Consider the following 18,423-nt stretch of genomic DNA (forward strand, 5'->3'; position numbering starts at 1 on the left):
GAAGAATGGGCATTAGCAGTAAATATTCACGCGGGATCTTTATAGAATGATAAAATTGTGCTAAAATTGATTTATGATGATGTTTGCACAGTGTGGTAAATTAACTTAAAATTCATTGAATTGTACACTTGGAAAGGGTGAATTACGTGATATTAAAATTTTTTTTAAGTATATTCAAGCACCTTAACGCAGCTGCCCAGGGGTTGCAGCTCCGTAAGACAGCTCCCAGCCACCTCCCTCCAGCCCCGCCTTGCTCCACCCTCCCTCTGTTTATCTGCAACACTGACCCTGTTTTTAATCCTCAAAGGTGGCATACTCTTCCCCTACCCCCATTCCACTTTCAAACACTTGCTACACGCCCCCCACTACCACCCCGACGCTCTTCCTCCTCAGCCCTCCCCACCACCCCTACACCCTAATTTGGCTGACACCCCAGTTTCTCTGGGATGGATACTCTAAGCCACCTAGATGACTTCAGGACCCTTTTCTGCGCACCCCTCGGACACCTGGGCTTTCTCCCTCGTGCCACTCATCCGTGTTGCTGGGATTGTTTGTCTAATGCCCGTCTATAAACCCACACACAACTAGAGACAGTGACACTCTAAGGGTCCGACATCGGTCCTGACACATAAGGGCTCTTAGAAATAGTAACTGAATGAATGGATATAGGAATGAGGTGCAGAGCCCAAAGGACCAGGCAGCCCTTCCAAGCGTCTGTAGATTTATTCAGAAACCAGCATTGTTCAACGGAAGGCACGTGTAACTCTCCCCCAGAGGCTGCAGGAGGAAGTAGGAGAGGAGGAAGGAGTGGGGCTGCAGAAGAGTTGAAGGTCTGATGCTCCAGGCTCAGAGAGGGAAAAGTGTGAAATCAGAGAGCCCCAGCTCTGGAGACCTGGGTCCTCACTGTGGCCGTGTGATCCTGGGTAAGTAACGTGAGCTCCCTGCTCCCTGCTCTTCTTCCTCTATTTTTAATCTGTGAAAAGATTTAATAATCTGTAGGATCTTTCCTCGCTGAAATTGCAGAACGTTCTGCAATTCCAGTCGCCCTGCTAGACCAATGGTTTTCAATGTGCGAATCGCCTGTGTGTCACAAAGGCAGCCTCGGGGGGGCCCCCCTGTCCGGGGGAGTGGGGCTTGGGAATCTACATTTTAGCCTGCTTCTGGGTGATTCTTTTAAACGTAAGTTTGCAAGAGGATGGAAACTGTGTCTGTGTTGTTCACACTCATGTATTGTCCCAAACATCTATTCCATCTCAGGACGTAGCTAAGGGCTCAATAAATATTTCTTGAAGGGTGAATAAATGAATCAAGGACTTCATTGTCTTAGAAATACATATACGTGGCTTCGATTTAGGCAGAAGAGGGAGAAGGCTGCCGCCTCATTGCGTCCTGGGTCGCTTCCCTCTCCTCCTGGGTTAAATTCCTATTTGTAAGATAGAGTGGTTGGGCCCAGAGACCCCATGACTTCTTCCTGCCTTGATAACCTAGAGCCCCGTGAATCTGGGCTTTTATTGCCCTTTGCCTGCCTGCCTGGGCGGAAGGAAAGAATCAAGATGAAAAGCAACACAACCCAAAGATTTGTTGTCAGTTTTAATAGGAGGGGTAGAGTCAAAACACTTCAGAGGTACGTATAAAAAGACCTTTTACTTTTTTGCTGGAACATGATATGGTTTGTGCATAGCACATACATATTTAAAAAAAAAATAGAAGCATCACATTTTACAAGCACGTGACGGAAAAGCTTCTGGGTTTTCTTACCCGTTGTACCTAAACTCGAGAGCTCTGCACTGGGACCCAGCCTGAGGTACTTAGTGATTTACACCCACAAAAAAGAAAACCACATAAGGACTCAGCTGTTCGAATGCTGGGATTTCAGCAGTTCGATGAGGTATACAAACATGGTTCTGTGTTAACTAGCTGCATAATGGACTAGATTTGGGGTCTGTTTGGGGCCCAATCACTCTTTCCTCCCATTCTCGGAAGGGGAAATGCTAACTCAGATATAAGTGCAGCCTGGAGTATTTCTATCTATTCTTCCAGTCACACCCCAATCATTCCTACCTTTGGGTATGTTCTGTAGAAAAACGTCTGGTTCCTGGGTCGGAGGTAAAGGATAAATGTCTGGTTCCTGGGTCGGAGGTAAAGGATAAATGTCTGGTTCCTGGGTCGGAGGTAAAGGATAAATGTCTGGTTCCTGGGTCGGAGGTAAAGGATAAATGTCTGGTTCCTGGGTTGGAGGTAAAGGATAAATGTCTGGTTCCTGGGTCGGAGGTAAAGGATAAATGTCTGGTTCCTGGGTCGGAGGTAAAGGATAAATGTCTGGTTCCTGGGTCGGAGGTATAGGATAAAAATGTCTGGTTCCTGGGTCGGAGGTAAAGGATAAATGTCTGGTTCCTGGGTCGGAGGTATAGGATAAATGTCTGGTTCCTGGGTCGGAGGTAAAGGATAAATGTCTGGTTCCTGGATTGGGGTTGGGGGGCAAATATTATAGACCCACTTGCTAGGTGCAGGAGGGGCAAAGGGCAGAAACAACTGACCCAGAATCTCAGGGAAGAGCACTGTGATAGAAAAATGCAGTGGTTTTCTAGCTTGTATCCACATTCTAGAAGGGGAAAGAGGACAGAGAGGATTTCCTGGCATCTTGGGGGCCAGCAACTGCATTTGATAAATATGTTTGCACCAGTGGTGGTAAAAATGGGCAAAGGCAATGGGCATCCAACACGATTCATGGACTTTTGTATTTCCCTCTTTCTTCAGGACTTGCACTGTGTAAGAATTCCAAGGAGCTGAGGTCTAGGACGAGAAAGGAATCCAGAGCCAACATGAAAAGAATCCCGGGCTGCTCAGAGCAGGATTGAATTCTGGCAAGAATTTCGGGCCTGGGTTCTTGGCCTGGGGAGAAGCCCATAGGACTAGAGAGGAGAGCAGTCTGTACCCCAGGCCAAGAGAAAATATTCTCTTTCTGAAATTATAGAATGGCCCTGGAACAGGGTCTTGGCGTGTGTGTGACGGTGCGTGTGTGCTGGAGGTGTTGTGGGAAGTGTGGCAGAGAGGGAAGGCTGCGAAGGATAACAGGGAATTGTTACAAAATTATTCCAAGCGAAGTTAAAAAATGTATGGGAAGTGGGAAGGAAAGGGTGTTAGAAGGCAGCGAGTGATGAAACAAACACAATCAACAGCTTGAACAAGGCATTTGGAGTTTTCTGGCTTCTTATGAGGTCAATCCGTTGCCCCAATGTGAGTGGAGACATCGTTTCTGAGCTAACCTCTTCCCAGGCAAGAAATTCCATTTTTCAGACATGTGTTTTATCATTTGCTTTTGAAGAAGGAATCAGGCAACCTCTTGGCTCCTGGAGCCCCAAGTTTGCATGGAACTGGCAGAGAAGTTCAGGATAGAAGAGAGGCCAATTAGCTACTCAACCCTGTAAACCAGGGTCACTGCTCAGGATTTGGGGGAGGGAGGGCATAAGTCATTCTTGGTACATTCTTAGTGGCAAGGTAGGGTATATTTTTGTCCCCCTGCCTATGGTAATGTCTTTTGCAGACATTTGAATCCAATGAGACTGATAGCTGGGTTCAGTACCCTGTGGGCATAGCAAACAGGTATGAAAATTGCCCCGCACCTGTGTTCAGACACAGTCACAGGTGAGGAGGGGCCAAAAAAGCCCCTTGCTGATTTTACTCTTTTCCTGTCTCTTAATCTACTTCAGTGGATGGAAACTGACTTTAAGCCCAAGTCTCCTAGAGATCAAAGAGGAAGCCCTTGGAGTAATTCCTTTTGTTGGGAAGGATTTTCAAGAGTCAGTCATACATCCCTATGGGGTGATATTAAAAGTATTTATCAAGTAATACAGCCTGGTCTAGCTAAAGCCCACACCTGGCCGTTCAGAATTGAGGCCAGCCATAAACAACCAAACCACAGGGCTGATACCACTTGCACGTGGCTGAATGTTGAGCCTGTGTGATCCTGGGTCTTTCAGAGCTTCTCCTCAGGCCCAGCATGACAAACGAGAGTGGACATGTGGGGAAACTCCTTGTCAGGATGTGAACGCTTTTAGGGGCCTCTAGGAAAATGCCAGAAGGGTGTCACGGTCAGAGGTTTCGTGACTCTTTGGAATAGAGCCTCTTTCCATGCCAGGTTGGCTCAAAGATTTGGGAAGAAAGGAACGAATGCTTTGGAACCTAAAATTTTTGCTCTCCCATTCAGATCACAGTCTATCCGTCCAATCTTCCCACATTTCCACCACATTCCACCTGGAACTGATACACACTTCAGATTCTGGGGCATCAGTTTCTGATGGCCCTTGTTAAAGAAACCAAGACCTCCTTAAGAAGTATTCGGTTTCCCCCCCTGCCTCCAAGCACTTCAAATATTCCAAGCAGGGATGATAGACCAATTTTCTCTCCTTCCTCTTGGTGCAAAGACCCCAGCTCTTTACAGTTTCCATGCAAAGCTTGACCATGTCTACCTTGTTTCTGTGCTCTTCCTGATTGTTCACTCTTAGCTCACCTTGCTATGGCCTTCTTCTCATCCAGCACATGTCTTCCCCCAGTTACTGGGCAGAAGAGGGGACCAGTGTCATGTCTCTCTCAGATGGTCAACATCCATCTTCAGTTCACATTCCCTCAGCCCAGACCTATCTATAGCTAGATGCGTCCTCAAATAGAGAGGTATGTAGAAGATGAAGGTATTTGCAGCAGATGAGGGACGGTCTTGTAGGCAGGGGCCTCTGAGTGCAGCAGAGGCTGTCAGGTCATTTTGTAGCACGATGGTTCACGTATGCCGAAAATATTTGCACTCTGATATGGCGCTCTCTGGTTTCAGATTTAGGAACGTTCCAATGGTTCAGGAATCTGAAGGCTCCAGGCATTTATAGTCACTTGGAGAGGGTTTGCTTTAAATATTCTTAAAGGACAGGAGGCAAGAAGGCATTATACAACAAGGAGCTGCTTCAGCTTGGACGCTTGGTTTCACGAGATTATCACTACTGTCCTACTGTATGGGGGCAAGAAGGGGCAAGCTCTAGAGGTCCTGGTGCCCATGCTGCTGCATCCAGGCCACAATGTGTGTGCGAGATGAGCACGACCAAGAAGGAAGTGAGAGTATCAGATGAAAACTTGGGTGAGTTTCCTGGACATAGTTGGAGAGGAATTACCATCTGTAGTCCAAAGCCTCTCTACTTCCTTCATGCCCTATTTTGCACCCCTCGTTACTTGCCAGAGAGGTTGCCATTATTAGGATCCTTGTCATCTGAGGTTAAAATAAGATCTGGTTCAAAGTGAGAAAATATGAGCAAGCAGCCTGGCCCCTGCTTGTTCCTGGAGCCACAAAGAGCACCGAATCCTCCAGGCAGGATGTTTCTCTGAAAAACATACAGTCCCTTCCGCTGCCACAGGCAGGCCTTCCTCAGTTACCCCCAGCACAATTCTATCCCTTGCCTCCACGAAAGGCACCTCTTCTCCACCAGCTCCCTTGACAATTCATCCCAGTGTCCCCAGAGCCTCCCAGTGAGGAAGTTTGGAGTGCTTGATCACTATCTTTCTGGTTTGCAAAGAAATCTTACTTCCTCTCAGTTAGGGGACAGCTGCTCCCCACCACCCATGCAGCCCTCATCTGTTGCAAATACCTCTGAATGGGAAGAGGTGAAGTGGGAGCACACATCCATCCTGCGGGTTTGACAAATGAAATTCTTGCAGGCAGATTCCTGCAGCGATGATACCAGGAGAAAGAAACCCGATGCTCTGAAATGCCTTTGCTCTGAGAATGCACATAAAGACGTACGGCTGTACATATGCTCCCTCCCTGGCCTCCTCCTGTGCATATGGTCATATTCCATGATGTCATCTATACCTTCTCTTCTCAGGTGAGGCCAGAGCACGTGATCCGTTGCCATTTGAGTATGCTGGCCACAGCTCCTCACTTCGGTGGGTTGCATGCCATGGGATCTGGTGGCAGGAGGATGGGAGGCAAATGTGGCCAAGGGAACTGACTCGGGTCTTCCCCAAACACAAGATAAGCCTAACACGGGGTGGGGGGTGGGGCAAGGGAAGATGTTCACATGTACAAAGTTCCAATAGAAAAGATGCTGCTTTCAGCTTGGGGAGGCGTCTTTCAGAGGTCCTTATATCCTAGGAAGGAAGTGAGTGACAGTCATGATTGGGGACACCTTGTTGCCCCTCTTTACCCGTCCATATTTGCTTAGTGCAATGTAGGTCCCTCGGTACAGGTCTGACTCATAGGCGTTGTAATTGTTGGCCAGGAGGGTTTCTCTGAACTTGCATTCCTCTTGGAAGCTGGGCTGCGGAAGAAGGAGACAAACAGCAGAGGCTCGATTATACATGGGGAGGGCCGCAAACGCCAGCCCAGCAGACTCTTGCATAGGCGGTCCCCTCTCTGGTGACCCTTCCTTTTGCAAAACAACCACCACAAGATCTAAGCCATCCTGGGATAACATCGCGTGACCCACCTGCACCTTTCCTCCTCTATGGTGGAGAAACCAAGGCCCTGGCAGGTGGATTGATGGTCCCTGGCACGCAGGGTGGAGCCGGAGCTGTAGTATTTGGGTCTCCTGACTCCCGTTTCAAGATGTTTTTCTCCTAAGCACTTAGACGATCATTTATTCCATTCAGCAGAAGGATCAGAAAAGGAAATAAGCTGCTGTCCAAGGAGACCATGACTGGCAGCCCAGGAGAAGAGGCTCAGAGCCTGGGGTTCTGTCTACTGGCTCTTCCAGGTCTTAGTTGTGTGCCCTTGGGCAGGTTCCCTCCTCCTCTGAGCCTCAGGTCCCTTTCTTGCAAACTGCATGTGTGTGTGGGGATGGGGTGGGGCGGTGAGACTGATAATTTCTTAGATCCTTCCCAGCACTTTCGTTCTTTCTTTCCACTTGCAGGTTCCCCAAACAGTTTAAGCCCCAGGTTTGCATCCTTTAAAGAGGCCCTTCTTTGGTTTTGTCTGTAGATGCAGAAGATGCCCAGTGCCTCCTAGGACCTGATCCATGGTTCTCCAGGAACATAAAGGAGCAGAGATGGTGAGTAGCAGTGAGTTTTATATGGCAAAAAGCCTGGTTCTCTGCATGACAGGTGGTGCCAGGGCGTCTGAGGAATAATAAATTGCCCCCTGCAGTGCTCATTTGGTGGAGAAGTGTGTGTGGGCCACCTGCTCAAAAAATGAAGGCTGGACTTCCTGTCACACATCGACAAGTTCATTTCCAATAAGTCAGCCAAGTCCCCCTTTTTTTCCTAGAAAAGAGTGTCCTTTCTTCCCTGAGCCTGCCTGGGTCGCTGGCTCTGAGGGAGGCTGCAGGGATTTCTGTGTCATTGAGGGGAGGCGGTTTGGTGGGCCCTAAAGGAAAAGAGAGTAAAGTGGGAGCCAGGAGACCTAGGATCCAGTCTTAAAAGGAAATAAAGAATGAAATAGAGAAATAGGTGGAGTACAATTGCTGCCCCCTTCCTGCTGACTGAGGCCATCAGCTATAAAAAAATAACCCCCTCAATGGCTGTCTGGCTGTGCCAGGGGTGTCGTCTGACCTTCCCCAGAGGAGTAGTACTATGAGCGTCCCAGCCTGGCTGGCAGTGTGGGATGGACGCGAGCCTCTTCCTGTTCTGAAAGGACCGTAATGAGCTTCAGGCTCCCAGATGCCCCAAATCCTTCCTGCCTGCCTCTGCGCCTGCACTGAACGTGGTGGGAGAACCCCGCTCACCTGCTCTCGTTTCCTGGCCCCTAAGACAAGATTCCTCAGACAAGGGTTGCCTCTCGTTCTGTACCTGATGTTGGATGAATGACGATGTGATCCTTTCCTGAGGACAGCGCTGACGGGTGGGGGCACCCCTGCATGGATGGTCCTTTAAGGCAGTGTGAATGTCAGGGGGGTGCAGTTTTGCCTGTGGGAGCAGGTTGACATCCCGCCCCTCACCCTTTCACCCAGTGCTGACTGCATTTCCCACTTCTCCTTCCTGTGCCTGTGATTTATTGTTTACAGAGCACTTTCCCATGTTAATGTTCTTGAGATGACTGTAAACGTTCTCCCAAGCCACAGCAATTAGCTCATTAGTACGTCCCTAGAGAGTTTCAGCTTTTCACAAGCTTTCCTTTGTTTCTCTTGACGTGGGTGCTCAGTAAATACCTGTGGAATGGATGAGCGAATGAATGTGCCAGAGATAGGGAGAATAAACTAATGCAAGTAGGCAGAGAGCATATTTTTGCAATAGCTTTGAGGTTAGATTTACATGATTAAATCTCAGCTCAGCTCTTATTTAGTTATGTGAATCTAGTGAAGTTATTTAATCCTGAACCTCAGTAAAGAGTGATTATCTTGTAGAATAGAAATGATGCATGGAGAGCCCTTGGCATAGTACCTAACAAAGAGTAAAATTAAAATTGTAAGAGTTACTATTTTTATTATTATTATTAATTTCCCCTACTTTACTTCTAATGTCCCTAAAGACTACTTGTCCTGGTCCATCATTGCTGTAACAACTTGCTGTGGGTTATTGGACAATTTAGCTTTTAAGCTCTACAGTTGCTGACTGGAAGAGAGGGAGGTAGTGAGTTTGCATGAAGAAAGCACAGAGCTAAGTAGGGAGAGAGGTCAATGCTTGCTCAGGTGCAGCGCTCAGGGCTTGGGAGCCTCTCAGGATAGTGTCTTTTGTTTGTTTGTTTTGTGTGATAGTGTTTTTTACCTGTGTGTGGGGTATAGAGCCAGGCAAAGCTCTGGAAGTAACAGCACCAGGGGAAATTAAACTGGGGATTGCTTGTAAAAGTTGTGAGAGCTAATGAATAGAAGAACATCCAGAACTAGACCCAAACACATATGTAAATATAAAATAAAAATTAATTTGGAAATGAATATAAATCAAAAGCGGTATTTCAAATCACTGAAGAAAACATGGCATTGGAACAACTGGATATTATTATTTTTTAATGATAGTAAAGTTTGATGTGTGGGTTGATTCCTTACATCAAAATAGATTCCCAAAGGAGCAAAGATTTAAATGCAAAAATGCAACCTTTGAAAGTCCAGAAGAAAATCGTTGTTATTGTTTTCAATAATCGCGGAGCAAGAAGTTCTTTCTAAGCAGGACATAAAAAAAACTAAAAGCCATAAGAGGAAAAAAAAAAAAAACTAAGAAATTTTATTTCTGCCAGGAAAAATACTTTAAAATCAGAATATAAATGGAAAACTTGGATGAAATATTTTTCAAAGAGCAAATTTTCTTACCAATTCAAAACCCTTTATTTACTGAAAAATGTACAAAATTTATGAACAAGTCATAGAAAAGAAAATACGAAAATTGCATTTAAACATAGGGAGATGTGCCTAATCTTACACAAAATAAAAGAAATGTAAATCATAACTCTGAGATTCCATTTTTACTTGTTAGATTGCAAAGAGAAAAATGTTTGAGAATATACCTTTACTGGTGAGGGTGTGGGGACCAGGAATTCTCATTTAATGCCCACTGGCATGTGTATTATAACCTCTATAAAAGACCAATTTGACTAACTCTCAAAATGAAAAAAAAAAAGGATATAGCTTTGATCAACAATTCCACTTTAAAAAATTCATCTTTGTGGTAGAATTGCACATGTGTAATTAAGTTACTCACTGCCATATCATGTATACTAGTAAAAGACTGGAAACGATCTAAGTCCATCAAGAGGAGAGTGGTTAACTCAATATGACGCATCCACCCAATGAAATACTATGCAGCCATGAAAAGAACAAGAAATCACTGTGCACTGATATGACGTGGTTTTGAAGATACATTGTTAACTGAATAAGTCAAGTTCAAAGCAGTACATATATCATACTGCTTACTATTTGTGTGACTTTTAAAAAGTGACACCAGTGCATAAGCATGGGCACGCTCATGAAATTGCTCCTAAAATGATACCAAAAAATTGCTGTGAGTCGATGGTGGGAGTGAGACTTAATTGCTATTTCATCCACCCACACCCCCTGCGCCTACTTGCATTCCTCTCTGTTCTAACTGTACATGTCACTGGAGAGTAACCCTCTTTATTGGTTTCTAGGAAAATATATTTCAGATGTGGATGATGGGGGAGAGGTTTCATGTGCTGTTTGCAGACTCTAGAGAGGAAATCTAGTCTTAAGGAAGGAGGTGGGGTGGGGAGGGTAAGGGGTACGAATTGGGTGATTCAGGCAGGAACCTTTAAGGGCATTTGCCCCTTTCCTCCTATCTAGAACGTGACCAATGAAGGACCCAGTCTTTCCTAAGTATGTGGGTCTCCTGAAACGCTATTTAAATGTGCATGTGGCAGTCTGTATGCAAGGCACCCTATTCTCTCTCATCAGATTCTGATTACTTAAATCTCCCCCATTTTTAAAGTGTCCTGCTTTTGTTTCTTTCAGTTCTGTCTTTTTTCCCTAGCTTATCTTCTTTTCCTAGCCTTTCCTAGAATTCTGTACAGACCTAAAGTGAAGAAAGAGAAATACATGCAGTTTGCTTTGGCAGCCCTCACACCCTCCTTCAGTTCCCAGTTCCCTGAGGTGTGTGTGGACACCTCCCTGCCTGTACCCCTCCCTCCACCCCGCACCCCCAGCTCTTGGACGCAGTCTGGTGCTTCAGGCTGGCAGGATTTTCCTGCCGACCACACTGATTCTCAAACATATCAAGACCCAGCCCCTTAATTCAGCCGGAGTGGATCCCTCAGCTCTGGCTTCTCAGGACTCAGGAATGTTGGCTCCTCAGTTCTAGTGAGAAAAGCGCTTGAGCCAAGTGACTGTCACGTTAATAAAAGCAGCTACCATATATTATTACTTGAACAAATGAACGTCATTCCACCGGCTCACATTTCCTGGGCCTGCCATGCCTCAGGCAGCAGCATGACAATTTTACATGGGCCTAATATGACTTAGCTGGAACCAAACTCTTTATAAAGCTTTCAGTGTCCACTGTGGAGAAGGTCACTTTGCAAAGGGGCAGGTTTATGGGTGTTCATGGGTGAGTTACCTCTGGCAGAAATGCCCCTAAAACTCTGGGGTAGACAAGATGCCCATATTCTTGTCCTTAGACAGAAACAAATCACCTGGACTGACTCAAGTCCATTTCTACTCTTAAAGACCTTTATCCTAGGGCTTCCTGTGTGTAACCAAGAAGTTAGGACGTAAGGGATGAATTTGATTACTGAATCATTACATACTCATTCCTTTTTGCTTTCTGGTATACTGGAGTAGACCAAGGGAAATACCAGAAATCCATAAATCACCTGCCTCGATCTCTGATTATGATCGTTTAGTCCGTATCTTCTGCCCCTGTGATTGTAAAAACCTTGTGACTAACCTTCAGTTGTACCCATTTATCTAGGTTTTCAACTCTAGAGTCTTGTAATCACTAAAGACAGCCCCTAAAGTTTATTAATGAAGGGTTTTGGGTCATCCCAGAACTAACAAGTTCAAAGCTTTTTGATAACCAAGAATGGATCTAATCAAAATGGGCCCTCCTGACATGCACAGTAGCTTAGACGTTAACCTACGTTAACCTCATTATAATACTAAAGGTCACACTGCCATCATACTGAGGCCGCCATTTTCTTACATATGTTCTCTAAGTAGCATAGAGTCAATCTGCACGTGCCCGAAAATTAGATCACCTCCAATGACATCACCTACAACCATTGTGCTTATTATCCAAAAACTGGCCCATCTTTTAGTTCTATAAAACTATCAGAATTACTGCAGTTCAGGCAGACAGATTTTGGGTCAATAGGTGATCTGCTCTTCTGCTGTGCGCCTAGTAATAAACGTCTTCTCCCGTGGTGTCTCAGGAACTGATCACCTGAGTGCACTGGGCCACAGAATCCACTGCCCTTGTCCGGTGACATTTGTCTCCTTGCCTCCATCACTCCTGGTTGTGCGGGTGGGTAGGGAGCAGGAGGAGGGGCGGTGAGAAAGAAAATTCTTTGACTTAAGACTCTCCTTCTGCAGCCCATGACTGTTTCTTTTTCTCTCCTTAGCTGAAATGGAGAACCATCATCCAGCTCTGAAGATGCTTTCGTTTTCTAACCACTTTTCCTAACGCGCGATTTGCACAGCTAACTTAGAAGTTTTTAGAAAATATTCCTATCTGTTCTGTCATTCTTCTCCTGCCTGTCACAGCTCTTACAGCAGGCGGGCCAGAGGCAGAGCCCTTTGTGAGGTCCGGCTGAGGCCCTCCAAGCCTCCCCACTGCGCCCCAGGCGTGGACACACATCTAACTCGCCGGAATTCTTACTCCACCCTCTGGGAGCGGGTCTCTCCTGGATGGGAGTGGAATCTGACAGGGAAGGAAAGGCTTCCCACCCCTCCACCCCCAACATAACACCCCGGAGAAGAGTCAAAGGCCTCTGGGGAGGAAATAAACCCCACGTTTTAGACAGTGTTACACTATTGTTGATTAAAAGTGATAAGCAGTAAAACTCAAACCCGCTAAAAGCACACCTGAATTCCTGGTAACTTTTTGCCATACGCATTTTTCTCAAACAACGGATTTTAATAGAACTGCTGTTCTATTGTGATGTGTGTTTTTGTTGTTGTTATTGTTTGTTTTTAATGGAGATCAAAGAGGTTGGAACACCTTAATTTTTGCCTCAGTTTACACCGAGAGAGCAGAGGTCCGTAGAAGCCCCAGGGAATTAGCCCAAAGTAAGACAAGTAGATCAACAGTGGATGGGGGCTGGAACTGAGACACGGGCCCCATCTGTGCTACCCACTGCGTCTCTGCTGCGCTTTAGGCCGCTAGCTGCAGGGCCCTGGGGAATGGCCCTTGCATCCTGAAGGCAGGTATGAGCAGCCATCACAGCCTGGGCTTCTCTGAGGTGAGGCCAGGGATCGCAGGTACCTCCTGGGGAGCCCCCGGCAGGAGCCTGGTGGACCCTAGGTGCTCAGTTGAATTGTGGGGCTTGGTCACAGCTATTTGCTCAGGAGGGTGGGCCACACGGCCAGGAGTCTCTGCTCTCTTTCCTGGAGACTTCTCCCCCTTGGGTTCTCCTAGCTCTGGATTCTTTGGCCACAGGGCGTCCCTATCCCCTCCTCCCTCACTTCCCCCACCCCCCACCCTGTCCAGCTCACCTCCTCCTCCCTTTAAGAAAGCCCATTTAGCGGCAGTAGCAGCTGAGCGGCCAGGAGATGAGGCAGCCCTGGGGGCTTAAAGTGAAATAGTGTGAATGAAATCATCACCCAGCGGGAGTCTTCCTGGCTCCCGGGATCAGTTGGCAATTGTTTTTTTAGATGGTGATTATGGCCTCAGAGGGGTGGAGGCGGGAGGGGTAGGGGTTGCTCAGGAGCACCTGGTCCCCAGCCACAGAGCGCATCAGGTGCCCCGGGCTTGGGGCCCAGCGCGGCCGGCCGGCCCTGCCCCCTCCACTCTCCCTGCACAGCCGCGGGGCCCCGCAGTTCGGGGGAGAGAATCCCCCACCTCTGAGAAGGTGCTCTTTGGTTAGGGCTACAGGGATGGAGGAGAGTGCAGGGTGAATGGTGGGTGGGTCTTCTCAGGGCAATCCCCCTTTTTCCTGGATTCTGCTCATTTAGGAAGCCTTATAGCCCATACATCCACTTGATTCCTCTTAAAGTCATTGGCCTGATGGTGCTGTGGAGTCAGGGGCCGCTGGGACACCTCATGCATTATGAGTAAGATATGATTGCTTTCTATTGGCTACTCCTGAACATCCCTGTATGATGCTTTTTCTGATCAGTAAATTTCCTATTTCCAGCCTCCCCCAGTTTCTCCTACCAAGGCCATAGACTTAAAGTGGAAAATGGATAAATCTACTCTCTATTTGCTTCCCTTGCCTTCCTGAAGGTTGGATTCCTTTCTGAGAAAGGAGAAAGAAATAATAAACTAGCTTGTCAATAAAGGGACAATGATAAAGTTTTATTTAATTTGTACTTCCTTCCAGAGCTTGGCCTTCAAAACAAGCCTCATGCGTGGAGTCCCTTGGCGTCAACCCAAACCCCAGGGCTCTCAGTTCTGTGGGATCCCAGGAGCTATGCAGGCTGGTGAGACGGGACTCCTTGGGATGACGTCGTCCTTCAAGCCACCCCACGGAGAGGGTACCTGCTGCACGGGTCCCCGGCTGCCCACTGCTCTCTATGGCTTTTCAAGAGAGTGGTAGAGAGTGTCTGCGAATTCCAGGTTGAATGTTTTGCTTCATCTCACCCAACCCTCAAACTCCCAGGGATGGTGTAACCCTTGGAGAGGAGTGCTCCTCTGCCTCCAGTGATTATGTAGCCTGGTGGTTCCCAAACCTCAACCTCCCTGTGCCTCAGAAACGCCTGTGAAACTTAAAAATGACAAACAAACCAACACACAGATTTCCAGGCCCCCATCCAGCCCTCCTGAATAACAATCTGAGGGAGAACCCGGGAAATCTGTGCTTTTAACAAGTTACCATGGGCAGGCCATGGTGGCTCAGCAGGCAGAGTTCTTGCCTGCCATGCTGGAGACCCGGGTTCAATTCCCGGTGCCTGCCCATGCAAAACAAAAAACAAACAAACAAAAAACCAAATTACCAAGATGATGTTAATGCAACCAATCTCCAGAACTGGAAATCCACTGATTTCAGTCCATCTCCATGAATCAACTCTTATCATGCCACCTTTATTAACAAACTAGTTTGTGATCATTTCTGATAAGTCTCAGCTAAAGATCTTGAGACAGAGGCCATGCGGGTTACCCATCCCAATATTTAACAGCTTTCCCCAAGACCAGCACCAATCTCAATCCATCCTCCAAGGAGAGGTAGAATGGTTCTCTAGAGCCTCCCCCCCAAAATAACACTGGGATTCCTTGACTGTTGTCCTGAAATATTCCCTTTTTAACCTTCTAATTTCTGTCAAAAGAATCTCGGGTTCCTTAATCTCAAGGGGACTTTTTCCCAAACCATATTTTAGAATAATCTTCAGCATGGGCTAGGCGACCCAGGACCAAGTGGGTGTGAGAGAGCAAAGGCTTTGGTAAATGTGCTTAGAAAATGGTTGCATTAACCACAGCCCCAGCACTGGCCCTCCCAGGGGTGGCCTATGGTGGGGTGGGGGTGGGACCTGGTGCTAGCTGAGGGTGTCAAAGACATAGGGAGGCGGCTTCTCCAGCCTATTCGATCCAGGACCAGCGGTCTGAATAAAATGTGAACAAATTGTTGAAGGTGAGAATAATAGTCTCCAGGCTCACCTTCCCACTGCACTCTCACCCCTGGGGTCTCTTCCATGAGTGCGACATGGATGGACACACACTCGGGCTGAAGGACAGGCTGGCCTTCTCTGGGCTTTCCAATTCAGGAAATCAAACCTGATTGCGAGGCTGGATGACAGCCTTATGCCCACCGCAGGTTTCCTTCTGACAAGAGCTTTCTGAAGCTTTAGTTCCCCTTTCATTGCAAAGGCTCTGGCAGGTAGAATCTGGAAAAATGCAGTCCAGAGACCAATTGACTGTAAGGCTAATGAAGCACAAGCCTCAAGGCATTTCACTTTCACAGGTTCCTTCCACAGTCCCTTTTTTTTCTCATTCTAGTTAAATAGTCACATCTCTACTCAAAAATCCTATATCATTTTCTTAACTTGCTTAAGCTGCAGGCTTCATAAAACCCAGACCCACCCCTGGCCCGAAGAACTCACCGTTGTATACAGTCTTCCCTTACTGTTCATGGCAACAAAGAGCCCACTTTTCACTCCAAAGAGACTCACCACACCTCGCTCCACTGTGGAAATCTCCAGCAGACCTGACAAAGAAATGAGGGCCCCGTTACCTAAGGCTTGTGCAAATCAGAGTGGGACTTGAGGCTCGCTGTGGTCTGATAATCACAGCCCATCCCCCTGTTTCTGGAAAGTCGGACCCAACATGGCCTCCATCCTCTTCCTTCTAACTTTGGAGATCCTGACTTCTAGACTCATCATGTCCCTCCACTACTCTGTTAAAAATCTAGTTCTGCAAGGGACAGGTCTGACTTCAGAGCTGGGATTGGAATGACCACATACTGATCTCTTTGAGGTTTGCTTTGAATCTGGGTGTCCCTGACATAATCACATCAGGAGCTTGTCTTGGAAGGAAAAAAAAACACCACCACAAAAAACAAGGATGCAGATGATTTTGTTTTTAAATGCATATGCCACATGTTTCAACAAATCCCAACCCATCAAATCGCCCCAGTGCTGCAGCCACGCAGAGGCTGACGGTTGGCCTGGCCCTTGCAGCCCCATCCTCTCTCCAGGAGGGGAGCCTAATGATGCAGCAGCCCACCGGATAGTAGGATAAGGGCCTGTGGACAGGGGGGAGCAGGTTTGAAATAAAACAAGAGGGATGTGCTTCAGCTAGGAAATGTGCAAACTGCTTGCCTTTCCTTTTCAAAGAGGGAATCTGAAAAAAAAATTAGCTGGTGTCTCATTTGGTCCAAGTACTTCTAACTCATTCTCCCCAGCCCTGGCTTATGGCTCCCAGGACTGAACGATCCCAGGGGTCTTACAAGGCCACAGGGCCAGCAGTGCTGCGGCCAGGGGCATCGTGGGGTGGCGGTGAAGGACATCAGGATGCTTGGACCTCAGCACATTAAGCCTGTGGCGGGGCAGGGTCAGACAGCTGGGTGTGCTCATCAGCATCTCACGGTGGTGATGAATAACATTTCTCCCCCTTTAAAGTAAGGTCCCACCCACCCAGAGCAAGCACCCTTCCTCTCTGAGCCCTGCTTGAGCCCGAGCCCTCGAGCTTCCCAACTGCCTGGCGCTGCACTCACTGTAGGGGTTCTCCTCGTGGGTCCCGCTGATCCGGCCGTCGGGGGGCACCTGGAGGTGGAAGCCGATGCCCACGTTGCAGTACAGCCTCCGTTGGCGCTTGATCCCCACCAGGTAGCCACTTTCCCAGTTCACCCCGGCAAAGTCTCCAGCCAGCCCAGTGCGAGACCTGGACAGCAGGGTGCCCCAGCCCCTCGAGTCCAGCAGGGTGCTGTTGGCGCGGGTGCCTGCCGGCGAGGGCACCACCGTGCCCGCTAGGACGCCCAGGAAGACGAGAGCCCACAGCGTGCCCTGAAGGCGTCCTGCTCCCCGGGACATAGTGATGAGCAGCCTCTGTCCCAGGGCCATCCACCTTGCCTCTCAGGCACGTGGTCAGAATTAATGGCCCTAAAAATACTGCCCTTCTTGTTTTCCTCCCCTCGGCATGGCGGCAGGGGCTTATTTTTGGAAGGCAGATGAAGGCTGCTGACATGAAACCAAAGCCTACTTTGGGCACTCGGGTCGGGAGCAGAGGGACCCAGGCTGAGCCCTGGCTGGTAGGGACCATGGCTTGGGGACTCTCTCTAGCTCGGCTGCTCGCTCTGTCCCGAGTTGATTACATTTGATTTGACCTATCTTTATAGTTCAGCAGCCCAGCCCTCCCCTCCACCCATCATCATCCTGACGTCAACTGGCCCAGCTCACTTATCCAAGGATGTAACATTAACCTGCTCCTGGGCCTGGCTCCCTCCCCAGACCCGCATCACCCTCCCCACTCCCCAGGGACTCTGGGAACCACTGTCATTCCAACTATGAGGCAGGAATGAAGGTAGCGGGAGCATCTCTGGGGGAGGGGCAGCTGGATGGGGGCCCAGGGGAAAAGGGAAGTGAGAGGCCACCCTGCACCCAAATTGGGCAGAAGTCCGTTCTTGGCCTGGCAGTGCCGGCTTCCTTATTTAGAGGGGAAAGGGCTTGGTGGTGGGTGATGACCATGGTTTGCAAGTTACCTTTGAAATCTTTTCATGGAAAGAGCCCACAGTCAAGGGCAGGGGGTCACCGAAAGGCCAAACCCTTTCAGTAGGGGAGGACAGAGATTCTGGTGGAGAGCTTGTCCAAGGAGTTTTTGGATTATGAGAGATGGTAGAGCTAGGGTGTAGCGCCTCTGCTCACCACCCCGCCCATGGCATTGACATGCCGAAGGCGTGGAAGTGGTGTCTGTCACTCGACATAGCCTATTGGCCATTTTCTGAGCTGCTGCCGTCCCTGGCATCTGACTGATAATATTCCACTGTGCAGATGAGGAAGCCAAGGCTTAGAGAGACGAAGTGATTTACCGGAGCCACCGCTGCTAATACATGATAAAGCCAGAACATATAAGGCCTGCCTGTGCTTTGAAATTCTGTGTGATATTGCCTATAGTAGAAGTTAGATTTCCAGGCTGATCCACAAAGTCTGCTTAACTCATTATGTGCCAAGAGCACATTACAGAATTTTTTTTTCTTTTTGGCATGGGCAGGCTCCAGGAATCCACAGAATTATTTCAATAGCAGAGAAGAATTAATTTGTTCAAAAAACTTGAGATCTTTGATGCACAGATGTATTTCTGCAATTGCATGTTAACATTTGCTAGGTTATCAGTGTTAGAACTTAGAAAAAATATTTCTGCTGAGTAGTTATTCCCACACCCAATTTTATTTTCCCGTATTATTTTTAAATCGAGTAC

At 47.9% G+C, this 18,423-nt stretch overlaps 1 protein-coding gene and 1 long non-coding RNA gene across 6 annotated transcripts; one reads left to right on the forward strand and one right to left on the reverse strand.

The window, feature by feature from the left end:
- Window positions 1-1,480: 1,480 nt before the first annotated feature.
- LOC143691376 (uncharacterized) lies at window positions 1,481-7,518 on the forward strand. 3 transcript variants are annotated; one of them, XR_013179503.1, is made up of 5 exons: window positions 1,481-2,139; window positions 2,758-3,011; window positions 4,826-5,122; window positions 5,698-5,864; window positions 6,959-7,518. It is a non-coding gene; the product is annotated as an uncharacterized LOC143691376 (long non-coding RNA). The 3 variants fall into 3 exon arrangements; XR_013179502.1 differs by lacking the exon at window positions 1,481-2,139 and adding an exon at window positions 2,354-2,405; XR_013179501.1 differs by having other exon boundaries at window positions 1,481-3,011.
- Window positions 6,049-17,159, reverse strand: FGF6 (fibroblast growth factor 6). Of its 3 annotated transcripts, none has more exons than XM_077169733.1 (3): window positions 16,724-17,159; window positions 15,612-15,715; window positions 6,049-6,299 (listed from the first exon to the last, which is right to left on the reverse strand). In XM_077169733.1, exons 1-3 carry the CDS (start codon window positions 17,067-17,069, stop codon window positions 6,123-6,125), a joined length of 627 nt encoding a protein of 208 aa, XP_077025848.1. In that variant the 5' UTR covers window positions 17,070-17,159; the 3' UTR covers window positions 6,049-6,122. The 3 variants fall into 3 exon arrangements, with proteins under 3 accessions (XP_077025848.1, XP_077025847.1, XP_077025846.1); XM_077169732.1 differs by lacking the exon at window positions 6,049-6,299 and adding an exon at window positions 15,133-15,395 and having other exon boundaries at window positions 15,681-15,715; XM_077169731.1 differs by lacking the exon at window positions 6,049-6,299 and adding an exon at window positions 15,133-15,395.
- Between the last annotated feature and the right edge of the window lie 1,264 nt (window positions 17,160-18,423).

Source organism: Tamandua tetradactyla, chromosome 7 (genome assembly GCF_023851605.1).
Source record: "Tamandua tetradactyla isolate mTamTet1 chromosome 7, mTamTet1.pri, whole genome shotgun sequence".
NCBI lineage: Eukaryota > Metazoa > Chordata > Mammalia > Pilosa > Myrmecophagidae > Tamandua > Tamandua tetradactyla.

What these genes read in the sequence shown, in the direction of transcription:
- FGF6 (XM_077169731.1), bottom strand. Translation starts at nt 17,069, where the DNA reads ATGGCCCTGGGACAGAGGCTGCTCATCACTATGTCCCGGGGAGCAGGA. An exon ending in CCACGAGGAGAACCCCTACA is followed by an intron (nt 15,716 to 16,723) that starts GTGAGTGCAGCG and finishes TTTCTTTGTCAG; the next exon opens with GTCTGCTGGAGATTTCCACA. An exon ending in AGGGAAGACTGTATACAACG is followed by an intron (nt 15,396 to 15,611) that starts GTGAGTTCTTCG and finishes GCATTTTTCCAG; the next exon opens with ATTCTACCTGCCAGAGCCTT.